At 42.9% G+C, this 25,505-nt stretch overlaps 1 protein-coding gene across 1 annotated transcript in view; it reads right to left on the bottom strand.

Annotated features, from left to right (window-relative positions):
- SLC9A4 (solute carrier family 9 member A4) overlaps nucleotides 1-6,615 on the bottom strand; it is a 66,482-nt gene extending 59,867 nt beyond the window's left edge. Inside the window, exons 1-2 of the mRNA XM_007108517.2 lie at nucleotides 6,360-6,615; nucleotides 928-1,391 (exon numbers count right to left, since the gene is read on the bottom strand). Coding sequence (XP_007108579.2) covers nucleotides 928-1,391; nucleotides 6,360-6,615 — 720 coding nt within the window. The remainder of the gene's footprint in view (nucleotides 1-927; nucleotides 1,392-6,359) is intronic.
- Nucleotides 6,616-25,505: the final 18,890 nt, after the last annotated feature.

The following is a 25,505-nucleotide window of genomic DNA, read 5'->3' as shown; positions in this document are numbered from 1 at the left end:
TGAGAACGTATATGCATGTGTCCACGATAAAAATGTGGAGGGAAAAATGCAAACTGGATCCAAGGGGGAGGGAAGAGGGTCAGGCGGAGGCTTTTGTGTTTTATGCTGTATGATTTTGTACTATTTAAGTCTTTTACACTGAAAATGCATTCTAGTATTACTTATGTGGCGTGATATAAATGTAAGAATAAGAAAAGTACATCAAAGTTTATACAAAATCACATAGACTAACTCCTGGTGAAGGTTTGCAGTAACGTAAGGAAACTGGGCAATGCCGCAGCCAATCTGGATTATTTCAGCACCTCTAGCCAAAGACATCTCTGGGCCTTAATGCTCTGCGCTGATCTGGCCTGTCAACCCTGCTCGGCCTCCCTCTGGAAGGACTCCTAAGCAAAGCTTCTCCATCACATTCTCCGTGGGAGTCACGCAATTGAGACCGACATACAAGCCAATGCATTTGTGCAAATCCTCCGTCATCTCTCTCCCTACCCCTATCTTTTATTTAACTTCATCCTCTAAAACAGAGCTTAAAAAAAAAAGCATATAAAGGGCAGGAGGGTGAGGTCCCGTGACTGAGAGAAAATAAAAGCACAAGCACTGCTTGTCCTGGTGTGAAAACCCGGAAGAGCCTTACAACCCAGAAGAGCCTTTAGCCACGGTTTCTGCTTGCTCAGTGAAACACGGAATTCACTAAAGAATCATACTTCCTCTCTCCTGCTTCTCCTTTAAAGAAGCCAGTGGACGGCAAGCAGCGTAGTGAGCAACACGCTCACTACGTGGGCGCCGTGCAGATCCCAAGGGCGGTGGCCAGACCCGGGGCCACACTGCCCTGGCCCAGCTCTGTCCTGCCGAGGCCCAGGCCTGCCTGGCCTTCTCCACCCCCCAGGCCCCGTGTCTCCCTGGGGACGGCGGGGCGCCGCATCTCACCACGCTGATGCCATCGTTGAGCAGGGCCTCCCCGAAGATCATCATGTACAGCTGCTCGTTCACCCGCGCCTCTTCGAACACGGCCAGCACGGCCACGGGGTCCACGGCCGAGATCAGGCTCCCGAACAGCAGGTTCTGAAGCAGGTTGACGTCGCTCAGGCCAAAGGCCTGGACCTGGCAGATGAGGTAGAGCGAGAGGCCAATGCCGAAGGCATTGATCAGGGCCCCCAGCCCTGCCCACCACAGGATGGATCCGATGTTCTCGAAGAAGGGCCGGGTGGGCATGAAGTACCCGCCCTCCAGGACAATGGGCGGAAGGAGGTACAGGAAGTAGATGCTCGAATCCATGACCGGAGGCGATTTGTGGTCGGTGCCGAAGATGATGGCGCCCACTAGGGCCCCGACGAGGATGAGCAGGCAGCTCTCAGGCATGAGGCCCGGCAGCCGGTGGTAGATGTGGAAGCCTGCGGAGAGCAGAGAACCGCGTTTAGATGTGGGCGAATAACCGGGCTCTGGCCCCCAGGGCGCCAGGGGAGGGGTGTGCAAGAGGCCTCTCAAAGCCACGCAGACGGCAGCATCTCCGGGCCCAGCCTCAGCACCCATCTGTAGCAGGAGCTGCCAGTGTGGCTGCGGCTGGATGTGATGAAGTGCTTCCCAGGCTCAGTGCAGGTTCCAGCATCTTCTCAGCCAGCCGTGCCCCCCTGCTTCCTCCTTCCTGTTTTCCCCATCCTGAGGGATCTGAGCGGTGGAACTCTTCTGCTCTCACGCAAAACCCACCTTTGAAGCTCCTGCAAGAGTCTATCACAGCGACCTAAACCCCAGCTCCTTCCCAACTTACCTTACCTCACTTCCTTCTCCACCACACACAAATGAATAAAAAGGAAAAGTCTTTATTTTGTTTCCTTTATTTAACCAATGACATTGCCACCCAGTCAGCCACTGGAGAGGAAATCAAGTCGCATTCTTACGGGGACCCCATCACCTTTGCCCCTTCGTGCAATTGGCAACCTATTTCATCAGTTACGTCTCCCACTAGCTGCCCCGGAAGTCCGTCTCCTCCTGTCCACTGCTGCGGCCACTGCCTTCACTGAGGACCTCCCCACTTCTCATCCAACTTACTACTGTGTCTTCCTGATCTCCTCCCTCTCCCTCCCCGCCCCGGTCTATCCCGCATCCTGCTGCCAGATGACTATTCTACACCATGTTACCTGATGGTTCAATTCCGCACCTAAGACTCTGAAGGCGCACAGAGCGTCTCATGGAATTTAAACTGAGAATATTTGTTAAGCATCCCTGTGACAAGAACAACCCACTGTAAGTCCTGTGAGGCGGAGGACCAAACGTGTTTTCTACAATTCCAACTACTGATGAAATCTTAGAAACGTTCTTAACAAATAAGAAGGTAAAGCCAACATAATGTATAAGTATACAGAGAAGTGTATATTGAATATATCAACAAATACGACAAGAGATCCAGGCACAGCAGGCCACCTGGGCTCTCCCCGAGTCCGTATCCCACACACCCTGCACTGTGTTTCATGCATCCTACATTATAGCCAAGCTCACGCCTTTTCATCCTGGAGGCCTCCTTCCTTGTCTTTACGTATTATTATTGTTGCCTGCATTGTCCTTCTCTCCACCCTATTTTGGTTCTGCTCAATCCTTGAGGTTAAGCTTTCCCCAATCTCTTCCCAAAGAAATAATATGTCCTCCTGTGAATTATCGTAACATTTTATCTGTACCTGTTTAACAACGATCCCTTTCTGCCATTTTTGGTCCATGACTTTTCTCCCCTACTAATCTCTAAACTCCTCCAACTCAGGCAGGATGGCATGGCACACATCTTTATATCTCCCCAAAGCGCTTAGCAAGATGTCTTGTCCGTAACAGCATGTCTAATTGCTAAAAGAATCTTCCTTAAGCGTATCAATGAATGAATGAACAGGTCAGCCCTTCATCAGAGAAGCTCTTGCATGGGAAGGAGAAGTTGAACAGGTTTTGGAGAATGAGTGGGGCTTACGTAGTTGGACAACAGGGGGAAGGCATTTTAGGAGGGGAGAACTCCAGGAGAAAGAGAGGGGAGATGGGGACGGGCCAGCCAGATATTTGTGACATTCCCTGAGGAGACTCATCTGGCCAGAGCAAATTTTAATTGGGAAGAGTCCTGATTTTTTTAAAAAAATTTTATTGGAGTACAGTTGCTTTACAATGCTGTGTTAGTTTCTGCTGTACAGCAAAGTGAATCAGCTATACGTATACACGTATCCCCTCTTTTTTGGATTTCCTTCCCATGTAGGTCGCATTGAGTAGAGTTCCCTGTGCTGTACAGCAGGTTCTCATTCGTTACCTATTTTACACATAATAACAATAGTGTATATATGTCAATCCCAATCTCCCAATTCCTCCCACCCCCCCTTCCCCCTTGGTATCTGTACGTTTTTCTCTACGTCTCTGTCTCTATTTCTGTTTTGTAAATAAGATCGTCTATACCAATTTTTTTCAGATTCCACATATATGCATTAATATATGATATTCGTTTTTCTCTTTCTGACTTACTTCACTCTGTATGACAGACTCTAGGTCCATCCATGTCTCTACAAATGACCCGATTTCATTCCTTTTTACGGCTGAGTAATATTCCATTGCATGTATGTACCACATCTTCTTTATCCATTCCTCTGTTGACGGACATTTAGGTTGTTTCCATGTCCTGGCTATTGGAAGTGTACTGATTTTGAGCCAAGCAATGGAGGGCCTGAAATTCAAGGCTAAGGAGGTAGGCTCCCACCCATAGGTCTTGGGGCCATGGAATGTCTCCTTAGGAAGTTTTAGGTTCAGCCATCCAAAGAACACGTGGGTTTCCCTGACCACAGCTTTGAAGTTCTCCATCCACCATCAGCAGGCAGGTTAATACAATGTCCTCTCTCCTCCTCCTTCTTCAGTTAGTGCTTATTTTAACCACACTTAATTTTTAAATGTGTAAAGTAGGCGGAAGAGCCCATAGTGTGATTTTCTCAGGCCCTGGGTCTCCCCAGCCTGGTCCTGCTTCCAGGGATCTAGTTTCCTGAAATGGATCCAATGTCACCTGCCTGAAGCCAAGTTACAGCTACACAGTGATAGCAGGAAGAGGGTTTAACCTGTAAGCAGGGCCCTTTAAGGGAATTGCTACATGAATTTCACATTTCAAAATTCTTCTCCCCTTCCATAATGGACAATAGAGTCAGTCACTTTGCGGTTTTAGTTCCCTGGCCTGAAACTTAAAAGGCCACGAATAACGAAGTCCAGCCTGAAAGTCAAAGACGGCCCTGTCGGAGCACCTATTAGGCAGTGCTAGATTCACCCATCTTCCCCCTTGAGGCCGGGGGCCACGACCATTCCCTACACCTTGCCTGGGTGCCCAATAAATGTGTCTTGATAGAATGACGGAATAAAAGAATACTAGCGATTATTAATTATATTTTGATTCTAGATTTAAAATATAGAATCTAAAAAAGCGGTATGGTTTCCTTAAGTGTTAAAGTTTTATGTCATTATTATGATTTTTTTGCCCCAGGTGAACAAGCTACCGTATATAAAGCTACAAGGCCAGTACTTGGATCACGGTATACATTCAGTAAATTTGACCTTCTTTTCACGTACAATATAAAAATAATCTGAATTCTTAAAATCCAGGAAATATGAAATTGTGCTTGAATAAGCATGATCCAACTGATAACCTACTTCAGTTATTTTCTTTTTCTAAAGTATGTTGCGTTGCATCCACATGAAAATCGAGAACATTTAAACAGCAATTCTATGAACAATAGCGTCCTTACAGGACTCTGAACTTGTAGATGTAGTCTGGGCACACACAACACCTCTAAAGGACAATCTGTGTCTTACGCTAATATAAAACATATACTTTGCGCCTTGAGATGTTCACTGATGTAGAATAGAAGCCTCTTTCCATTAGAAAATTCTTATTTGTACCAAAAAGAGATCTCAGAAATAATTTCACAGATGAATGAACTGAGATGAAGAAAGACAGAGCTAGTCAGTGGAATCAGCTAGTTTCCTGATTCCAGACCAACTTCACCCATTACTGTGAAAAGGAAGGTAGTGGGTGGGGTCAGAATCTCTGGCATTTTGACAAAGGAAAACTCAAGATCCCATAAGACCAACTTGAACGTTCTCAGTATCCACGTGGTTGCATGAAAGCTGTTAGACCCCTAGCTCTGAGCTGAGAACATCATCCCTTTGGAAACCCATTTTTACTTGAGCCCTTCTCAGAAATAATGTGCAACCCTCTGTGCCATTTAGTCATTTGATAAACTGCACAAGAGTTCTTCAAACTAAGAGTTTCATTCTATCTTCACATCTTATGAGCTCAAAATGAACGGCAGTTATGACGGGCACCTAACGAATATGCCAGCACCCCCCAACATCCATGCGCAGGGAGTTGGATGAAAAGACAGAGCCCAGCATTCTGATGCCAAGGTGTTAACTGCCCGATTTCATGGCTCACCCCATATTTCGCAGCTGTTCCAGAGGAAACATATAAACAAGCACTAACATGATTCATAGGGTCTATTTCAATGAGGCAATCTCATCTACTCAAATAACAAAGTTCATAACTAAAGCAAAGGAGACATTAGGCTTGACAATTGAGATATTCATATCAGTTTTCCACTCCGGAATAAGCTGTTTCTAAGGAGACAAGGGGGTGAACTTGGAGATTAAATGGTCACAGAGTGGAAACCATCACTTTGGTTTGGGCACAAAGAACCCTGGTTAGAATTTCACCTATTAACTTGAATCCACTTTATGTCACAAAGGAAACCAGGGGTGCTCCACTGGCTCCATTCGACTCAGGTGCAAACAAAGATTTTACTGACAGATACCATCTCTATTCCGCCACATCCCATCACTGAGTGATATGAGTTGCTTCTGGTTGCCTTGTTTCTTGCTTTGTGTCAATTTGCAAGGAGCACATGCCACTTTTAAAGAATAAACAATGGACATCGTTGATGAAGGCCATGGTTCCATGGCCAAGAATGAAGGAAGCACATTTTACAGAAGAATCATTATATGGTTCCTGAAATTTCCGGTGGTGTCATTCCAAGCTCGACATACTTTACTCTGTATTTCTTAAAGCATAGAACTTGAGATTTGTATATGCCAAATAATGTCACATGGCTGTCACCCTGAAAGGAGAGGAAATCAAAACAACCGAGAGCCCCAAAGTAGGCTCTTAAATTTCAAAACACAACCTGAAGTATTCAATGGCTTGACAAAAATCAGTTATGACTTTCCCTTGACTCAGGAATAGAATTTTTATGTAATAGCAGCAAGCGTTAAAATCCACTTAATTCACCATCTGCAAGGCATTTTCACACAACCTTATCTCACGTGGAAAACAACTCCCAAAACCAGGTAGATGTCTGGGGCCTTACCTATTTTTGCAAGGGATGCTAGGAGTATCCAGAGGGTGACCTCGTAAGGAATTTGCACATAGTCATAATCCAGTGCGAAAACAGATACCGTCTCGGCTGGCTCAGAGCTGGCAGCAGCAAACCGAACGTTAAGCTCATGCTGGGCAGAGGAATTTCTGGATTCATTCAAATCAGAAGCTGCTCCACCACACTTGAGGGCCACTAGCAAGAACAACCAATTCCGAGGACCGAAAGGCACAAGCATCTGAACACCCATGCTGTGGGCTCCTCTCACTGTGTGTGCCTTTGGGTGCTGCACTTCTGAAGTGAGGAAGCTTTCCAGAGAGCGGCAACATCCGCCTGGGTCACAGGTGAAATACGCACGGTCCGTGGGTCATTCCGGGAAGAGTCCGAGCACGTCATTGAGTTCTGAGTATAGATATTTTCAAATCACCTTTAAAGTATTTGTGTTCAGGCAACTCAGCCTCTGGCCCAAATGCATCTAGTCATTCAATAGACTTGAGAAAGCCCAGGGAACTACCTGTGCGACCTTCATCCGATAGTGATTTGAAGAGCAATTTATGAAGCAAAAATACGTCTTCATTCAAAGCTGTTTCCTCACCTCACTGCACACTGGTTTCACTTCGTGAGTGAAAATTAAACAGGGCACCACGATGCTCGTTCCAGATGTCACTAGAGCCCTTCTAACCAGTAAGAGAATCCTTCCCTCTTTTCCAGATCCTAGGAAAGGAGCTACCTGTTCTGCACCCGCTCCTTCTCTCCTCCCGCTGCTAGCTCACTGGTTTTGAATGGCCGAGGCTGCAGGTAGCTCTTGAACTACACTTAATTATTTGCTCAGATTTGACTTTTGTAATGAAATGCTTTCCCTTAATTCTCTGGGGGTTACACTGCTGCCACCTAGTGGGCGGCCACAATACTACACCTTGACCGGTTCAAGGATGAATGACCGTGTAATTCTCATCCAAACCAGGGCACTTCTGAAAGTACAGGAGACCTATTAATAATCATACCAGACCACAGCTGGAAACCAGAACAGTGCTGGAAAACTGTGTCATGTGGTCACTGTAAAAGAGGAAGGAGGAGGAGGAGGCAGCATAGAATATGTCTGGACAGTAATTCAAAACACGAAGCTCTAGTGCTCCATAAACTTTACACAGTATTAAAAAAAGAACAAGCAGAGGAACAAGCTCCATGAAATACCTCTAAAAACCAGTTTTGAAAAATACTGTGGCACATCCAAACTTTTCATTTTAAAGAATCGTGTTATTATGGCCTATTTGTTCAAAAGAAGCAGTATAACAGACTGTTTATGGAAGAATTTTGAGATGGATGCCATGAATCTATTCCTAGTTCCTCTACACCTGGCCAGATGACTGTAGCCAAGTCACTTACCTTTCAAAGCGTCCTTGTCGAAAAAGAGGGAACGGAATAGTATCTATCTCATCGAGTGGCTAGGATCATTAAATGAGATAAAGCAAGTAAAGTATCTGGCATATAACTGATGCTTAATAAATGTTAGTTTTTATTATTAATCACATCTATTATTCTGAGGATAAGAATTCGGTTGCAATGATGAACAATGCTCAATAGAGAATGAGAATTATTATTCATAATCCATAGACTATCTCAACACCTATTCCATATCAAACTGCAGGGTGATTTGCATCTTTTTTCTTCATTCATATTAGTGCATGTAGATGGTTCCCACTTCAGCCCCACACTCAGCGAAGATCACTGGAAAATTGAGGTGGAAAATGCTGAGGAAAGCTAGCTTCTAGAGGTAACTTCTTAGTAAGGCAATAGAATTAAAAGCTCACATTTGGGGCTTCCCTGGTGGCGCAGTGGTTGCGCGTCCGCCTGCCGATGCAGGGGAACCGGGTTCGCGCCCCGGTCTGGGAGGATCCCACATGCCGCGGAGCGGCTGGGCCCGTGGGCCATGGCCCCTGGGCCTGTGCGTCCGGAGCCTGTGCTCACATGCCGCGGAGCGGCTGGGCCCGTGAGCCATGGCCCCTGGGCCTGTGCGTCCGGAGCCTGTGCTCCGCAACGGGAGAGGCCGCAGCAGAGGGAGGCCCGCATACCACAAAAACAAAAAACAAAATAAACAAATAAAAGCTCATATTTGGATTTTTTTTCTTCTCTTTCCTTCACAGTTTGCCTCTAAAATTGACCAGGTCCAGTCACTAAAACGAGACTATCAGGTGAACCACAAGATGATGACTATATTCGGTCAATTTTCTTTTTCAGAAAAGGTTACATGAATAGCCTTGTAATGGACAACTTCTTTATAATAGGTATTTTATCTTTTTATTTGAATTTTATTTTATGTTTCTTCTAAAAAGAAATGAGAGAGAGAGAGCGTTTCCCATGGGGCTCTGTGGAAAGACCAAAACTAAGCATCAGGAAGCCTCTGTCCTCAGGCATTAATTATCTGACTGACTTTGAGAAAGTCACTTTACCTGTTTAAGCCTCAATTTTTTCATCTGTACAATGAAGATGCTATATCAGGTATCGTTTTCCTGCTCTAAATTTCTGAATCTTTGTGAATACATGACAACATGTTTTAATCAATCTATAGCTGATGGTATCAGAGAAGTGATGTCAATACAGGGAGGGTAATAGAAGAAAAACTAGAATTCTGTGGCATCCTGCTATCTTCTTCCAGGATGAGGTTTTCTCGTCAACCTGGCCAACCCTTGGTATCACTTCCACCCATGCAGTAGTACTTTCACACAGCTGCCTGCATATTCTTTCTAAAGTGCCTTCTTAACCCGGGTTCCCTACAAAACAGTGTAAGACAAAGATTACATGAATTCTGTAAACCAAAGGCAGCAAGAGTAAGAACAAAAGGGAATCAAGGGAAAAGCACTTTCAGAATGACAGCATGAGAGCCCTAGATGCTCTCCCTAGTGGAAAAACCATCACTGGCGAGAACTGTTAAAAATTAAAAAAAACCAGAAAACAAAAACAACCATTCAATCTCTGGAAATGGTACTGGAGCATACAGCAATTGAAGACAATCTTCTAAATATTGGTAAAACCTGCAAGAGTCTGTGTCCTGTCCTGTTTCCTTCTCCTACTTCCCAGCTCAGTGTGAGGAAAACTCTACCCTGGGTGGGCACAGCCAAGAGGATGGGGCTCCCTTGTAACCCCAGCTCCCTGTCCAGGGCTACAGTTTCTACCCAGAAAATCAGGCTGTCAGTATTTGTCATCAAACCCCCTTCCCTGCCCCAAGCAATGTGTTGCACAAGATCTATGGCAGGCAAATATGACTGAGAGATCTCCTCTTTTAGACGCCCCTACTCACAGGCTTGCAATTCTACCCCAGGCACGGCAGGCCAAGAATAATGGGCCCCAAACCCTCTCACCCTGGCTTCCTCATAGGGCTGAGTTTCTGCGCAAAGGGAGACAAGCCAAGAAGAGTAGGATCTACTGCCCCTGTTCAGCACCCCCTTTATAAAGCAGGGGTGTCTCTCTAAAAGAAGCAGGTTGTTTTCCTGTATCCCTTTTCAGAGCAGTGGAATAGAGCTTCTGTTAAAGTGGGAGGCAGCCCATAGAACAGAGAACTCCATAGGTATCACTAAGGGAACTTGCTTTATTTGGAACAGAGCATAGGGAAGTTCAAGCCTAAGGGCACTGTGAAAAACAATGGACATTTAGGTAGGGAGCAAGTAGGAAGAGCTGGTTGCTCCATGATATCTATACACGAAAGGGTAGACCAGTTAGAAGCTTAAAAGAAGAACTATAGAAAGAAATGGCCGTGAAGAACCATTGTGGGGTCAGAGAAGTGTCAAAGACTGGCCTCAAAGTTTACTCTTGTGAAAATTACCCTGCACTTTAACTGAATCAGACTGTGGAGCAATTTCTGACCTAAGGCATGTAGAAAACAGTAGGTCATTCAGCTAGCAATTACTGGGTGTGGAGTGATATCAACAGAGACAGCAGACCAGATAGAAGCTTAACAGGGAGATCAGTGAGAGTAAAAGAGAACCCTGGTTTCACTGTCATCCTGGGTGAGAGAGGAAGAGGTCAAGGGGATTATGAGAATGCCCAAGGCTCTACTGGCTGAGGGCAACATTAAAGTCTGCGTAGGGAAATAGACTTTACTGAAATAGTTCATCCAAATTACTAAACAAATAAATAAGCAGATAATCAAACAACAACAAAACCTGGAGGTAGGGGAGGGGGAGAATCAGTATCAAGAATTACTATGAAGTTATTTAAAATGTCCAGTTTTTAACAACAATAATAAAAATGAGACTCTATGCTGTCTACAGAAGATACAGTTTTAGATTCAAAGATACAAGTAGATTGAATGTAAAAGGATTAAAAATGGTACACCATACAAGCAATATGGAGAGAGAGCCAGAGTGGCTATACAAATAACAGACAAAATAAACGTGAAGATTGAAAAAAATGTTACGAGAGATAAAGAGGGACATTTTATAAAAATAAAAAGGTCAACTCATCAAGAGGATATAGCAATTATAAACTTAACCTATATCAAGTGGGATTAATCCCAGGAATGCAAGTTGTTTTAACATACAAATGTCATTTAATATAATACATCATATCAATAAAGGACAAAACCACATGGCCATCTCAATAGACTAGGCAAAGGCATTTGACAAAATCTAAACACTGATTTTAAGAATACTCAACAAACTATGAATAAAAGGGAACTTCCTCAATATGATAAAGGGCATCTATAAAAAATCTGCAGCCAACATCATTCTTAATAATGAAGACTAAATGAATTCTCATAAGATCACAAACCAGATAAGAATGTCCAATCTTGTCACTTCTGTTCAACATTCTAGTAGAGGTTCTAGCCAGGGCAATGGACAAATGAAGGATGTCAAAATGGGAAGGGGAAAAGTAAAACTATATTTATTTACATATGACATGACCTCTTATAGAGAAAATCCTAAATAATTGACTAAAATACTGTTAGATCTAATAAATAAGTTTAGCAAATTTGCAAGATATGACACATACAAAAGTACATTGTATTTTACAGTAAAATGAACAAAACGAAATAAAATTGAAAAGGCAACGCCATTTACAATAATATCAAAAACTAAAATTATTAAGAATACTCTCAAAAAAAGAGATGTAAAACTTGTATTCTGAAAAACAAAGTGTTGGAAGCAGTCAAAGAAGATTTAAATGTAGAAGTCTTCCTTATCTGTGGAAGATACATTCCAAGACCCCCACTGGATGCCTGAAACAGCCGATGGTACCTAACCCTATATATACTGTGTTTTTATCCTTACATACCTACTTATGATGAAGTTAAATTATAAATTAGGCACAGTAAGAGATTAACAACAATAACTAATAATACAATAGAACAATTATAACAATATAATGTAATAAAAGTTATGTAAATGTGGTCTCTCTCAAAATATCTTATTGTACAAATTTAATGCCTTTTTCCATCTTAACTAAGCACTTTTACAGTTTGAGGTGTGACAGCAAAACTAGGGCAAATTTCTTTTTCCTTCTTCACGATTTCACAGATAGAAGATTCATTTTTACTGTAGGTCTTAGCCAGCTCAGTATATGATTTTTTTTTCCCCTTTCTTATTAAGTTGAGAACTTTCACCTTTCCACTTAAAGGAAGAACTTTACGGCTTCTCTTTAGCATATCTGAATTGCCAGCATCACTATTCTTGTGCTTTGGAGTCATTGTTAAGTAAAATAAGGGTTACCTGAGCACAATCACTGTATGCAATACCAGGACAATCAATCCGATAACCTAGACAAGGCTACTTAGTGACCAACAGCAGGATATATATACTGGAAAAAAGGATGATTCACTTCCTGAGCTGGATGGAGCAGGCCAACTCAAGATTTCCTCACGCTACTTACAACAGTGCTCAGTTTAAAATTTATGAATTGTTTATTTCTGGAATTTTCCATTTAATATTTTTGGACCAAGGTTGACCAAAGATAACAAAAACCGCAGAAAGGAAAACCACAGATAAGGAGGGAAAGACATCCTTGCTCATGGATCAAAAGACAATATTGTTAAGATGGCAGTACTACCAAAAATGATCTACAGATTCAACACAATCTCTATCAAAACCCTAGGTGTCTTTTTTTCTATTTTAGAAATTGAAAAACTGGTCCTGAAATTCGTATGGAATGTGCCTGTAAGAGCCAAAAAAATATTGAAACAAGAAAACAAAGTTGGAAGATTCATACTTCCCAATTTCAAAAACTTGCTACAAACAAAGCTACAGTAATTAGAATAATGTGGCACTTTCATCAGAAAGTACATATAGATAAATAGAACAGAATTGAGAAAGCAGAAATAAACCCTCATATTTATGGTCAATTGATTTCTGACAAGTGTTCTAAGACAACTAATTTGATAGGTAAAAAAAAAATGACTTTTTCAACAAATGGCGCTGGAAAACTTGAATATGCACATATAAAAGAATAAAGATGTACTCCTTTGTAATACCATACACAAAAATTAATTTAAAATGGATCATGGACTAAATGTAAGAGCTATACCCTAAACTTCATAGGAAAAAACCAGGAGTAAATTTTGATGATCTTGGATTAGACAAAACTTTCTTATATACACACCAAAACCCATAACCAACAAAAGAAAAAAGTAGATACATTGGACTTCATCAAAGTTTTAAAAAACGAAAAAACAAAAAACACTATACTACCAAGGGAGTGAAAAAAGACAACTCACAGAATGGAAAAAAAATACGTTCAAATCACATATTTGATAAGAGACTTGTATTCTGAATCTATTAATAACTCTTACAATTCAATAATAAAAAGATAAATAATCCAATTTAAAAATGGACAAACGATCTGAAAAGACATCTCTCAAAAAAAGATATACAAATGACCAATAAGCACATGAAAAAAAGCATCATTAGTCATAAGGGTGATACATACAGAAATACACACAAATCAAAACCACAATGAGATATCATTCACATTCACTAGAGTACTGGGCAAAAAAAGCCAACCAACCAACCAAACAGAAAACAGGTAATAACCAATGTTATCAGTGCTGGCAAGGATCAAGGATGTGGTGGAAATAAGTGCTATTGGAAATCTAAAATGGTGCCGTTGGCTGTTTCTCAAATGTTAAACACGGAGTTACCATATAACCCAACAATTCCACTCATAAATATATACCCAAGAAAAATGAAAACATATATCCAATCAAAACTTGTACATGAATATTTTTAGCAGCATCATTCACAACAGCCAAATAGTGGAAACAACCCAAAAGCCTATCAAATGTTGAATGGATAAGTAAAATGTGGAATAACTATACAGTGGAATGAAGTGCTGATATATGTTACAATGTGGATGATTTTGAAAAAATTATGATAAATGAAAGAAGCCAGTCACAAAAGACCATAAGACTCTTTTAATATGGCACGTCCAAGACAGGCAAATCTGCAGAGGCAGAAAGTAGATTAGTTGTTGCCTAGGGCTGAGGTGAGGGAAGTGGAGGAGGGGGATGGAGAGCGACTGTTCATGGTTGTGAAGTTTTCTTTGGGCTGATAAAATACTCTAAACTTCTGATGATGCTTCCACAGCTCTGCAAGTATACTGAAAACTATTTGAATTGTACACCTGAAATGGGTGCATGGTATAGATTGTGAACTATATCTCAATAGATCTCCTTTAAAACACTAGGAAGTGGGAGAGGGAAGGGGGTTCATTTGTTATTACTCAGCAGCCATAGCTTCACAAGGAAACGCAATTGGTGCCTTGGTCACATGGGGCATCTTCCAGAAAGCCCTGTGGAATCACCATGCTTCAGAAAATTCTACAGGAGATGCAGAAGAAGAGAAAGGATTTATCCGGAGGGTCCTTTCTATCTCCCATCTCTTAGTGGTCCACCTTTGTCCCACAGGGCGTTAACTCCATATGTTCCGGATGTGTTTACGGAGTACCTGTGGAAGCCTGATCGTACACCTTGCAATGGGGGGCTTCACATTGGCCTGGAAGCAGGAGGAGGAGCCATAGCCTCCTTGGGTCCAGCCAGGCTAAGACCATGGAGGGCTTGATCCTTCAGGAGCCATTGATAAGACCCACCCCACATATACATACAATACTGCAGCCCGAGGGGTCAGAACTGGAGGATGAGCTGCAGGTTCTTGCATGAAACAACATGACGCTGCTCATCAGTGGTCATGAAAGATGACCTCAAAGCACATGGAGAAATCCTGGGCACTCTCGCTCCCTAAGACTACTGTCCATCTATTGGGTGAGAAGCGAGTGTTCCAACAATAGCTACTGGTGCACTGGCTCAGAGGCCTCTGCCTAAGAAGAACAGTCTGATGTGGGACCAGGTGAGCAAGCAAGCTTATAGCAGCCAGAGCAGGTAGTCAAGGCCCACGCAGGTGGAGCCAAGCAAATCCCAGGGGCAGGAGGAGGTGAGAGCACAGAAACCGGGTCTGGTACAAGAAAAAAAAAGCGCCTCTCTGATCAATTCATCCCTTAGCATGTGATCTAACTGTTTCTAATCCTTGAGTACATCTCGTGCTCCAATTACCCAAAACTACTTAACTTTCCTGGGAGAAGCCTTACCTCTTTTCAAACCTACATAATTGTAAATGTAGCTCCCTTAGACTGGAATAACCCAATTCCATCCCCCATCACTGCCCTTAATCTGAATGTTTCTGCTCTTTAGGACCCAGGGCAGAAGCATCTCACTTCCTTCCACTCTGGGAGGGGGTTTCTCTTGGAAGTCCTTCCAGAAGATGGTGAACTCATCAAAGCAGGGTTGCCACGCTTACCTTCGAGTTTGCAGTGCCTGGAACAAAGGGCTGCACTTGATTGATAGGTGCTGAAATCCACGTTGAAATGAAAAGTTTTTCACACCAGCCTCAGTTGTTCCACAATCTGGAAAAATTCAACTCTTCCTTCAGAGTTTCAGAGCAAACTCATTTCCATCCAAGGGTCAAAATTAAGGTAGACTACTAGCAAGTCTTGCTGGAAAATCTGTATCTTGAGAAAGCTTCTTCGTGAAGCAATGCCATGGGGTGGTTAAGGACACAGGTGCTAGAGCCAGATGATCTGGGCTCAAACCCCAGCTCTTCTATTTACTTGGCTGTGTGACCTTGGAAAAGTTACCCAGCCTTTCTGTGCCTTGGTTCCGTCGTTTGTAATGTAAGGAAAAGAATAAACATAAAAGTGTTCTGTGTATTCAATGACTCAATATTCATAAAGTGCTTAGAACGGTGCCTGGCACATAAAACGCACTAAGTATGAATGTAAAATAAAGGGGGAGAGGATGGAATGAAGGTGAGGAGGGCTTTCTTCACTGAACAAACATAAAGAATTGTTGTCATATGTTCTGAGGATAAGAGGAAAGAAAAGGTGTTCTCTCAGGAAGAGAGATGTGTCCTTGATGTTTCAAGGACACATTTTACGTGGTGCAGGATTCCCTGATTAGAACAAAGAGGATGCAGACATCTGAGGGGAGTGGTCAGGGCAATTGATAAAAAGGTGCCTTTTAAATTCAAACTTGTTTAATTGAAACAAGTACTTCCTGATGTGTCTACATGGTAATCAGATCCAAATGATAATTATTGGTTAACTTGATTCCTTGGGGAAAGATCAATTCATGAGGCATCAGAGCACCACAGAACTGCTGACACTTCCCTGACTATAAGTGTACATAGAAAAAGAGATTTGAAATATGAAGGAGGAAACAGCTCAGCTTTTACTTGCAAAGCAGAGCATGAAAGGAATTATTCTGGAACTTCAGGTCAGCAGCAAGCTACTGAATCATCTGAAGCTTTTGGTCTAATTATCCAGATAACTGTATTAGCGGTAGAAACCTTGCTTGCTTAGACCGTCTTTGGTGCCAGGCCCCAAGAACCCTTGTGATCCTTGTCATGTGCTCTTCTAAACCTGTCTACTCAGAGTCCAGTGGTGGGGAGGGAATGACGTCCTCTCCCCAGTGGATCCCTTATAATTTAAGCAACCAAATCCGGTCTACCCTCATGAGACTAATTAAGGGGTGATGCACCCAACAGGGAATCACCTATCACCCAGGGCTTCAGCCGTGCACAGCTGGAAGCAGAGTTTTGGGGGGTTGATTTTCTTTCCTTTTTACCCTCAGTTTCCCAAAGCAACTTTTGTCTTAGAAAATTTCCAAAACAAACAAGAGCAAAACTGACTATTCTGTGCCTTCCCATGGTGAAGTAGAAAATCATCTCCCTCCAAGAACAGTTTTAAACAAAATGATCAGCACATCTTTTCTTCCTTCCCATCGTATGCGGTATAATTGACCTTACTGGAAGGTATCTGCACAGCACTTCTGGAACTGAAATATTTGTTGCTTGCCTCTGAGCTCTTGTTACTTTTGAGGGGGCTTGAATTTTATTCTTTTTTTAGGAAGAAAGAAGAAGAAGAAAGCAGTGGTAGAGAATTGGTCAGTGCTGTCCAGAAACATGACTTGCTTTCCAAGCCCACAGCTAGCAATTAAGCTGGATGACCTCAGATCAAGGTCTGGCACATCATACCCCTAAATTGAAAGCCTGCATCCTGAGCTGGAGTGAAGTCAAGAGCTTTGACCCTGTTTTCAGGACAGAAAAGCCAAGTTCTGTCTCTGCTTCCCAAAGTCAAACTTGTACTACTCAGAGGGTGCTGCAGAAGGGTGTAATCAACTCTGGGAGATTCTGCATTGTGAGGAGGAGAGGCGAGGCACCATGGTGGTGCAGGTGGAGGGGACTAGGCATGAATGTGGGCTTTGAAATGGAACAGGTCTTCACTCCAGAGTATGGCTAGTGTCATGGTCTTACAATTCTAATGTGATTGCTTCCCTACGGGAATAGGGATTTTGTAGAGGACAGAAGCTTGAAGTTGTGTGATCCTGGTTGTGTCCTAAACACCTCCAAGCTTCAGCTGCCTTATTGATGATAATGCTGATGGTGGTGGTAATGATGGTGATGGTGGTGATGATGGTGGTGATGGTGGTGATGGTGGTGATGGTGGTGGTGGTGGTGGTGGTGATGGTGGTGATGGTGGTGATGGTGGTGATGGTGATGGTGATGATGGTGGTGATGGTGATGATGGTGGTGGTGGTGGTGGTGGTGATGATGGTGGTGATGGTGGTGATGGTGGTATGGTTGTGTTGGTGGTGATGGTAATGATGATGATGATGGTGGTGGTGATGATGATGGTGGTGGTGGTGGTGATGGTGGTGGTGGTGGTGATGGTGATGGTGGTGGTGGTGGTGATGATGATGCCTATCTTAAAGATGGTGTGACGATCAAGTGACATAACATATGACAGAGAGGGAAATGCTTAGTACATATTAGATACCAGATGAATTTTAGATTCATTTTATTTTAGAGATTATGAACTCTATATAGGCAGAAGCCTTCTATCCCTTTGTATTCACCATAGTTCCTAAGCAATTTCCTTTCCACAACATCCCCTAAATGAATGAACCGGATGACTGAAATAAGACAGCAGGTGATTAAAAATGAAATGCTTCATCTTACTCTACCTACGCACATTACCACCAGTCACAGTTCAGAAGACGAGTCATAACGTTAGTTGAACCCAGACTAATGTGGTGAGCTAGCATCTGTACTTTCCCCCCTCTTTCTTCTCTGTTTCAGGAGCCTCACCTCCCTCCCCAGTCCACTGCCACCATCACTGGTACTAAGAATGCCTAGTAGGTCCGTTCTCCCTCTCTTCTTTCTGAAATTACACCTCCTTTTCTTTCTTTCCTCAATTCCCTTAGGGTGACTTCGACATTGGATGTCAAGGAGCACTGATTCTCTCGATGGTGGGTGGCACCATGTGCTGCCACTGGGGAGAGGCTGCCTTTGTTAGCCCAGGAGAATTGCTGGTGGGTATTCAGGCGTTTTGGTTAAGTGGAAATGACAGATACAGGCTAGTGAGATGTGGCGATATCACAGGCCAGAGGAGGTTTCCAACCTGCTCCTCTAATTGGGCTTCAAGGACACAGATGGATGTGGAAAAAGCATAGCTGTGACCTTTTTTCACAATTCATCCTCAAGGAACCCACTTGCATGCCAGTAAACCACCGATGAATCCCATTTTCTGTGACTCAATGCAAGTGAGAGAGCTCCAAGAGAAGAACTCATAGAGATGGGGCTAGTCTGCTGGCTGGGAAGCCTGAAGATTCCCAGAGCTGAAGATGTGTCATCCCAGCAGCATGTGTGGGACTGGGATGTAGAGGAGTAAAAAAATATTCTTGTTTTTAAATTAATTTTTATTGGAGTTTAGGGGCTTCCCTGGTGGTGCAGTGGTTAAGAATCCGCCTGCCAATGCAGGGGACACCAGTTCGAGCCCTGGTCTGGGAAGATCCCACGTACTGTGGAGCAGTTAAGCCCTTGAGCCACAACTACAGAGCCCGCGAACCACAGCTACTGAAGCCCGTGCGCCTAGAGCCCGTGCTCCGCAACAAGAGAAGCCACCGCAGTGAGAAGCCCGCGCACCGCAAAGAAGAGTAGCCCCCGCTGGCCGCAACCAGAGAAAGCCCGCGTGCAGCAACAAATACCCAATGCAGCCAAAAATTTTAAAAAGTAACGCAACGAAGAGTAGCCCCCGCTGGCCGCAACCAGAGAAAGCCCGCGTGCAGCAACAAATACCCAATGCAGCCAAAAATTTTAAAAAGTAACTTTAATTTAAAAAATTAAAAAAAATTTTTTATTGGAGTAGAGTTGCTTTACAATGTTGTGTTAGTTTCTGCTGTACAGCAAAGTGAATCAGATATACGTATACATATAACCCCTCTTTTTTGGATTTCCTTCCATTTAGGTCACCACAGAGCATTGAGTAGAGTTCCTTGTGCTATACAGCAGGTTCTCATTAGCTATCTATTTTATACATAATAGTGTATGTGTATCAATCCTAATCTCCCAATTCATCCTACCTCCCCCCCAAAATTCTTGAGAATTCCTTTTTCCTTTGGAATTCAAAGATCAGACTGGTGCCTGACCCTCAGCAGGATATCATTGAAAGTAGGAGACCAGCTGGAGCAGAGGAGAAACAGCAGGTGCAGCGGTGGGAAAATGGGCATCTGCTTCCCCATGAGGTGGGTGAGTCACGGTGGAGAAACTGATCATGAGGGGGCTTCACTGCATGGGGCAGGAGGTGAGGGGTATCCAGAGAAGGCCTGACCCGTGTCAGGTGCACCAGGAGCAGCGGAGGTCCTGGTGGGATTTGGGGGTTGGGGGAGGGTGTCCAAGGAACCCACAAGAATGCCTCAAACAGAAGGAACCAGACATCTGGCATCACGTAGAAGAAAGGGCATTCCACCAGTAAGAGAGAATTTCAAAGAGCACCATCTGAGTTGAAGAAAAATCTTTCCTCCTTCTCCTTTACTTTCTCCTCTCTCTAAACACAGTGAAGAAAAAGGCAGAAGCGGACAGGAGGAAGCAGAACAGGAGAGAAAAATAGACCACACTCTCTGTCCCATTGCTGGTTGGACCTAAGCTGGGGTAAAAGGAGAAGTTTGAAATGGACTCGAGATTAAAGTTTTGATATTAGATTAAACTAGTCTTTTAAAATTTTTATTTTAAAATGAACATATAACAAAATCGGCCTTCTTGGTGTACAGCTGCATGAATTTTAACACATATAGAGTCACATCGTCACCAAGAGAGGCAGGTTACTTTCTTGCCCTCTCCTTTTGTGTGTCCCCTTTTCACACCTTCCTCCACCCCTAACCCCTGGAAACCACAGATCTCTTCTCTGCCACGATTTTGGCTTCCTGCAAATGTCATATAAATGGAAAAATGTAACCTTTTGAAATTAGACTTTTTTCACTCAGCCTTATGCTTTGAGATTCAGCCAAGCTGTTGTGTGTCTCAGTAGTACATTCTTTTTTATTTCTATGAAGTGTTTAATTTTTGCATGTACAACTATTGATTGATTGATGCACCCTATGCCAGGTATCACTTGATTATCTCTGAGCCCCGAATTCACCATTCAGTATCTGCTCCATGGAATAGACTGGATTTTTGAAGCATTTATCCCTTCCGGTGAGTACAACGTTGAGCTCCGTCAGTGGAGGGAGTTGGAGGGGCCTTGCAGGAGGGCCTTCCTGGTTCCAGCTGCCGTGTTTCGTGTTATTCTTCCTGTTGCTGCACCATCAGTCAGCAGCACGGGTGTGTGACATCTGTTGGTGCCCTGCCCAAGCTGTGCATATGGAGGAAATTACCTCTCAGGCACCCTGCAGTCCTGGCCTCTCATGGACACCGTGCAGCCCAAGCCTCCGGCCCAGGTGGCCCTCCGCATCCCCCCCCTGCACCCCTGCCGCGGCTTTGGCTCACCTGCACACCAAGACTTTTGTCCCTGAAGCTCCCACAATGTGGACCCGGGTGCTCCAGACCTCATGCCCACAGCCGTGCCCCCATTCATGCCGTGAGTCCATCCACCAGCCATGGTTTGCCCTGTCCTGGGAGTCTGCTGTCTGCTTTCCAGCAACTGTGGACTAGCTCTGACCCAGGCAACTAAGAGAACTTTGCCGTTCAGTGGGCAATATCTCACCTTCTCTAACAATGTCTGAACCCCAGACTTGGGGAGGGGACTCCTTTCAAGTTTGTCTCCCTACTCTCCTTCAGCTCCAAGACACTCCGGAGTTCTACTGACATCTCTATACTCACTCTCTTACAGCCAAATAATTGTTTATATTAAAGATTCCCTTTAAAAATGACTGTGTGGTTTCTATCTCCTGATTGGACCCAAACTGATACACACTAGTCGAAGGTCGTTGAGTTGTTTCCAGATAGTGATGATTTTGACCAGAGCTGCTATAAACATTCATGTACAGAGGATGTGTGTGTATGTGAGCATAACTTTCATTTCTCTGGGACTGATATCTAGGAATGGGATTTCTGGAATATATAGTAAGTGGATGTTTCACTTTGTAAGGAGTTGTTAAGCTGTTTTGTAGAATGGCTGGACCATTTGCTCTCCATGAGAAGTATATCAGAGCTCCAGGTGTCCATGTCATCATCTGCACCTGGTAGTATCAGTTTTTTTCTTTTCTTTTTTGGGGGGCTATTTTAATTTACGTTTTCCTAATAGATAATTATGTTGCACATCTTTTTATGGGCTTATTTGCCATCTATGTATCCTTTTTAGTGAATTGTCTATTCAAATGTTTTGCTCCTTTTTTTAAATTGGGTAGTTTGCTTTTTATTATTGAATTTAGAGAGATCTTTACATATTCTAGATACAAATCCTTCATTGGATATGTGATTTTCAAACATTTTCTACATGTTTAAGGCTTGGTTTCTTTTCATTATTTTGACAGTATTTTTCTCATAACAAATGTTTTTAATTTTTTGAAATCCAATTTACTAATCTTTTTTCTTATAGGTCATGCTTTTGGTGTCATATCCAAGAACTCTGCCTAATCTCAGGTCATATTATCTTCTAAAATTTTTATAGGTTTAGTTTTACATCTAGATCTATGGTCCATTTTGAGATAATGTTTGTGTAAGGTTTCAAGTTCATCTTATTGCATATGATGGCCAATTATTTAACACCCTTTGTTTAAAACTCTGTCCTTTCTTCTTTGAATTACCTTTCACACTTTATCAAGACTCAACAGGCCATATCTGTATGGGTGTATCTTTGCACTCTTGATTTTGTTTTATTGATCTATTACTTAGCCAATATAGCATTGTCTTGATTGCTGTAACTTGATATTGATTTATAAAGTTGAGTAGTGTAATTCCTCCAACTTTATTTTCTTTTGCAAATTGCTTTGATAATTTTTTAAAAATTTATATATTTGTTTTTATTTTTGGCTGCATTGGGTCTCTGTTGCTGTGTGTGGGCTTCCTCTAGTTGTGGCGAGCAGGGGCTACTCTTTGTTGCAGTGCACGGGCTTCTCACTGCGGTGGCTTCTCTTGTTGTGGAGCATGGGCTCTAGGAGCGTGGGCTTCAGTAGTTGTGGCATGAGGGCTTCAGTTTTTGTGGCACACGGGCTCAGTAGTTGTGGCTCGCAGGCTGTAGAATGCAGGCTCAGTAGTTGTGGCACATAGGCTTACTTGCTCCGCGGTATGTGGGATCTTCCTGGACCAGGGCTCGAGCCCATGTCCCCTGCACTGGCAGGCAGATTCTTAACCACTGCACCACCAGGGAAGTCCCTGCTTTGATTATTTTAGGTTATTTACTTTTCCATTAAAATTTTAGAATCAGTTTGCCTGGATCTACAAAAAATTCTTCTTGGATGCTGAAGGAAATTATGTTAAACTTCTAAATCAATTTGGGGAGAATTTATTTGAGAATATATTGTGGATTTGTCTATTTCTTCATTTAGTTCTGTCAGTTTTTGTTGCATGTATTTTGAAGCTCTGATGTTAGGTGCATACACATTGAAGACTGTTATGTCTTCTTGGCAAATTCATCTTTTTATCATCTTTATCCCTGCTAATTTCCTTTTCTCTGAAGTCTCCTTAAGCTGATGTTAATATAAGCACTCCAACATTCCTTTAATTATTGTTTATAATATGTTTATATCTAACCTTTTACTTTCAACCTGCTTATATCATTATATTTGAAATGTGTTTATTGCAGAGGGATATAGTTTAAATACAGTCATTTAAAAAAGTGTGTTCTGGGCTTCCCTGGTGGCGCAGTGGTTGAGAATCCACCTGCCGATGCAGGGGACACGGGTTCGTGCCCCGATCCAGGAAGATCCTACATGCCGCGGAGCGGCTGGGCCCGTGAGCCGTGGCCGCTGAGCCTGCGCGTCCGGAGCCTGTGCTCCGCGACGGGAGAGGCCACAACAGTGAGAGGCCCGCGTACGGCACAAAAAAAAAAACAAACAACAACAGTGTGTTCTAATAATCTTGGTTTTTTACTATGTTTATACATTTGACATTTGATATAATTATTGATATGTTTGGATTTATGTCTACCCTTTTATTGTTTGATTTCTGTTTATTTCCTCAGTTATTTGTTCCTCTATTTTCCTTTTGCTTTCTTCTTCTGGGTTATTTAAACACTTTTATTAGTCCATTTAAATTCAGCTATTATGTTTTAACAATACTTGTTTTTCATTTGTTTGTTTGTTTTAGTTGTTGCTCAAGGGATTAAAGTATGCTTTCACTTTCTTCTTAGAATCAATATTTTACCATTTCAAGTAGGATGTAGTTACCTAACCACCACACAAGTTCCCCTACTCTGTCCCTTTTATGTCGTAGTTGACTTATATATTACACCTACCTACATCGAAAATTCCATCCGAAAAGGTTATAACATTTTGCTTTCAATGGATTGTATCCCGAATATTTAAAATATTATGTCATGCGACTCTGGATCTTGTTGAAATCCTACGTAGAATGCTATTTTTGTTTAAGCAGGCAACTGACCCAGTTGGATTCAAGCCCCAAATTCTAACCAGCCTTGTGGTTTCAATGTCAGTTCTATTTCACTGTCCTTCAGTTCTATTTAGACTTGTCCCTGGAACTCAGGAAGCAGTCTATCCTACAGTTCAATTCTCTGAGTTTACGGTATTCTATTTAGGGTCAGACTCATGCACATGCAGCTTGGGGATGAGCCTTGGAGTTTGTAAGCAGCTCTTTGGGTTTGCTTTCCTGAGCCCCTCTCTGTCAGCACTCTGTACAGTACTTTCAGGTTCTGTAGGTCTCTTGTCCTCCTCTCTGTGGTTCTCTGGCAAGAGTGCTGGTGCTTTAAGTACCCCACCCTGCAGTGCCCTTCCTCCCACTGCTTCCACCTCCCCCAGCCAAGTGTTAAGAGAGACAACAAAAAAAAATCAGTAGAGATTTGCCACACCTTGAGACCACAGCTCCTTGTACCAAAATGGACAATTCTCCCTCCTACAGAGATATAGGCTCTTGGGGACCCCTCTTGTCTCTGCTTTTGTTGGTGGCACTGATGCCACCACAGGATTGCACAGGGGCTAGGAAGTAAGAGAACATAGAAAGGAAACTATACGGGAGTGTTAGGAAACGCCTTTCCCAGTCTTCTGGAACTGGTGTTAACACTAAGGTCCGCTTCTGGGTTTTGGACTGTGCTGAGTCTAAACCAAGAGATATTGGAGGAAAATAAAATCGTGGAACTCTGAATTCTTGTCTTCTCCAATCTTCCTGCTTTAATGTACTTTTCCAAATCCTCAAACTGACTTTCATATGCACTTTCTTCAGGTTCCATAGCTACAATGAGTGGGAAAGGTAGGGGGCTGTGTGCTTACTCCATCTTACCTGGAGCTGCAATCTGGAAATGATATAGCTAGTAAATGTGGGTACTAAAACCCAGAAGAGACCAGGAAAGCTGTGAGATCGCCTGAGACATCATCCAGGGTCAGTAAGGACTATTCTACAACGTGCGCTAGAGGTAAGATGACCACCATCCAAAGTAGGATACATTTTTCAGAGTAAGAAATTATACTTGGTCTGTGAAAATTATACCTGGACAACACATGTTGCTGTCCAGGACGCCAAGTGTAAGACCGGAAGCAGAATATATGGACACCTTATTTAGAAGGTGTGCTGGGAATCCATTATTCCTTCTCATTGTAGTCTACTGAGATCAATTGTTTAACTACCGTCAGTCTTCTGTATATAGAAAACTTGTTTCGGTTGTCCACTTTGTTTTGACTGATTTACGTGTCAGAAATGTAAATAAACCCTTTGTCCTAAATGTTAATTTTTCATCCTTAGCATACCCACTCCCCTGGAAGAGTGTATTCTGTAAATGATAGACCCAGATAGTTTCTTTTTTGTGTGTATACATACATCTGGGGATCATTTTGAGCTTTGGTTAAGCTAAGGACAACACTCTGGACCTCTGGGTATATCAGTTACAGCCATCCTTATTTTAGAATAAAATAAATCCGGACAAACTGGCCAAAAGGGGTTTCTGAGTCTTAGATCTCTGAGAGTGACTGGCAGGAAAAGCAGGGATTCTAGTCGTCACCAGAACACAATGGCACAATGACAGCGTGGGTCCTTCCCTTCGGAGACCCTGCAATGAGCTTTTCCACAAGAAAATTCCTCCAGGAATGATTTATACCCTTTAACTCATCTTTAACTTTATCGTGGAAATTCCCAACAAGGATGTGCCAAAACCACAGTGGTTTTTGTGATGTGGGTGTCTCTGTGCAAGAAGACCTCAAAAGCCTTTCACACAGGC

The sequence above is a fragment of the Physeter macrocephalus genome, chromosome 12, assembly GCF_002837175.3.
Source record: "Physeter macrocephalus isolate SW-GA chromosome 12, ASM283717v5, whole genome shotgun sequence".
In the NCBI taxonomy this organism is placed as follows: Eukaryota; Metazoa; Chordata; class Mammalia; order Artiodactyla; family Physeteridae; genus Physeter; species Physeter macrocephalus.
This window is presented reverse-complemented; position numbering and strand designations above follow the sequence as displayed.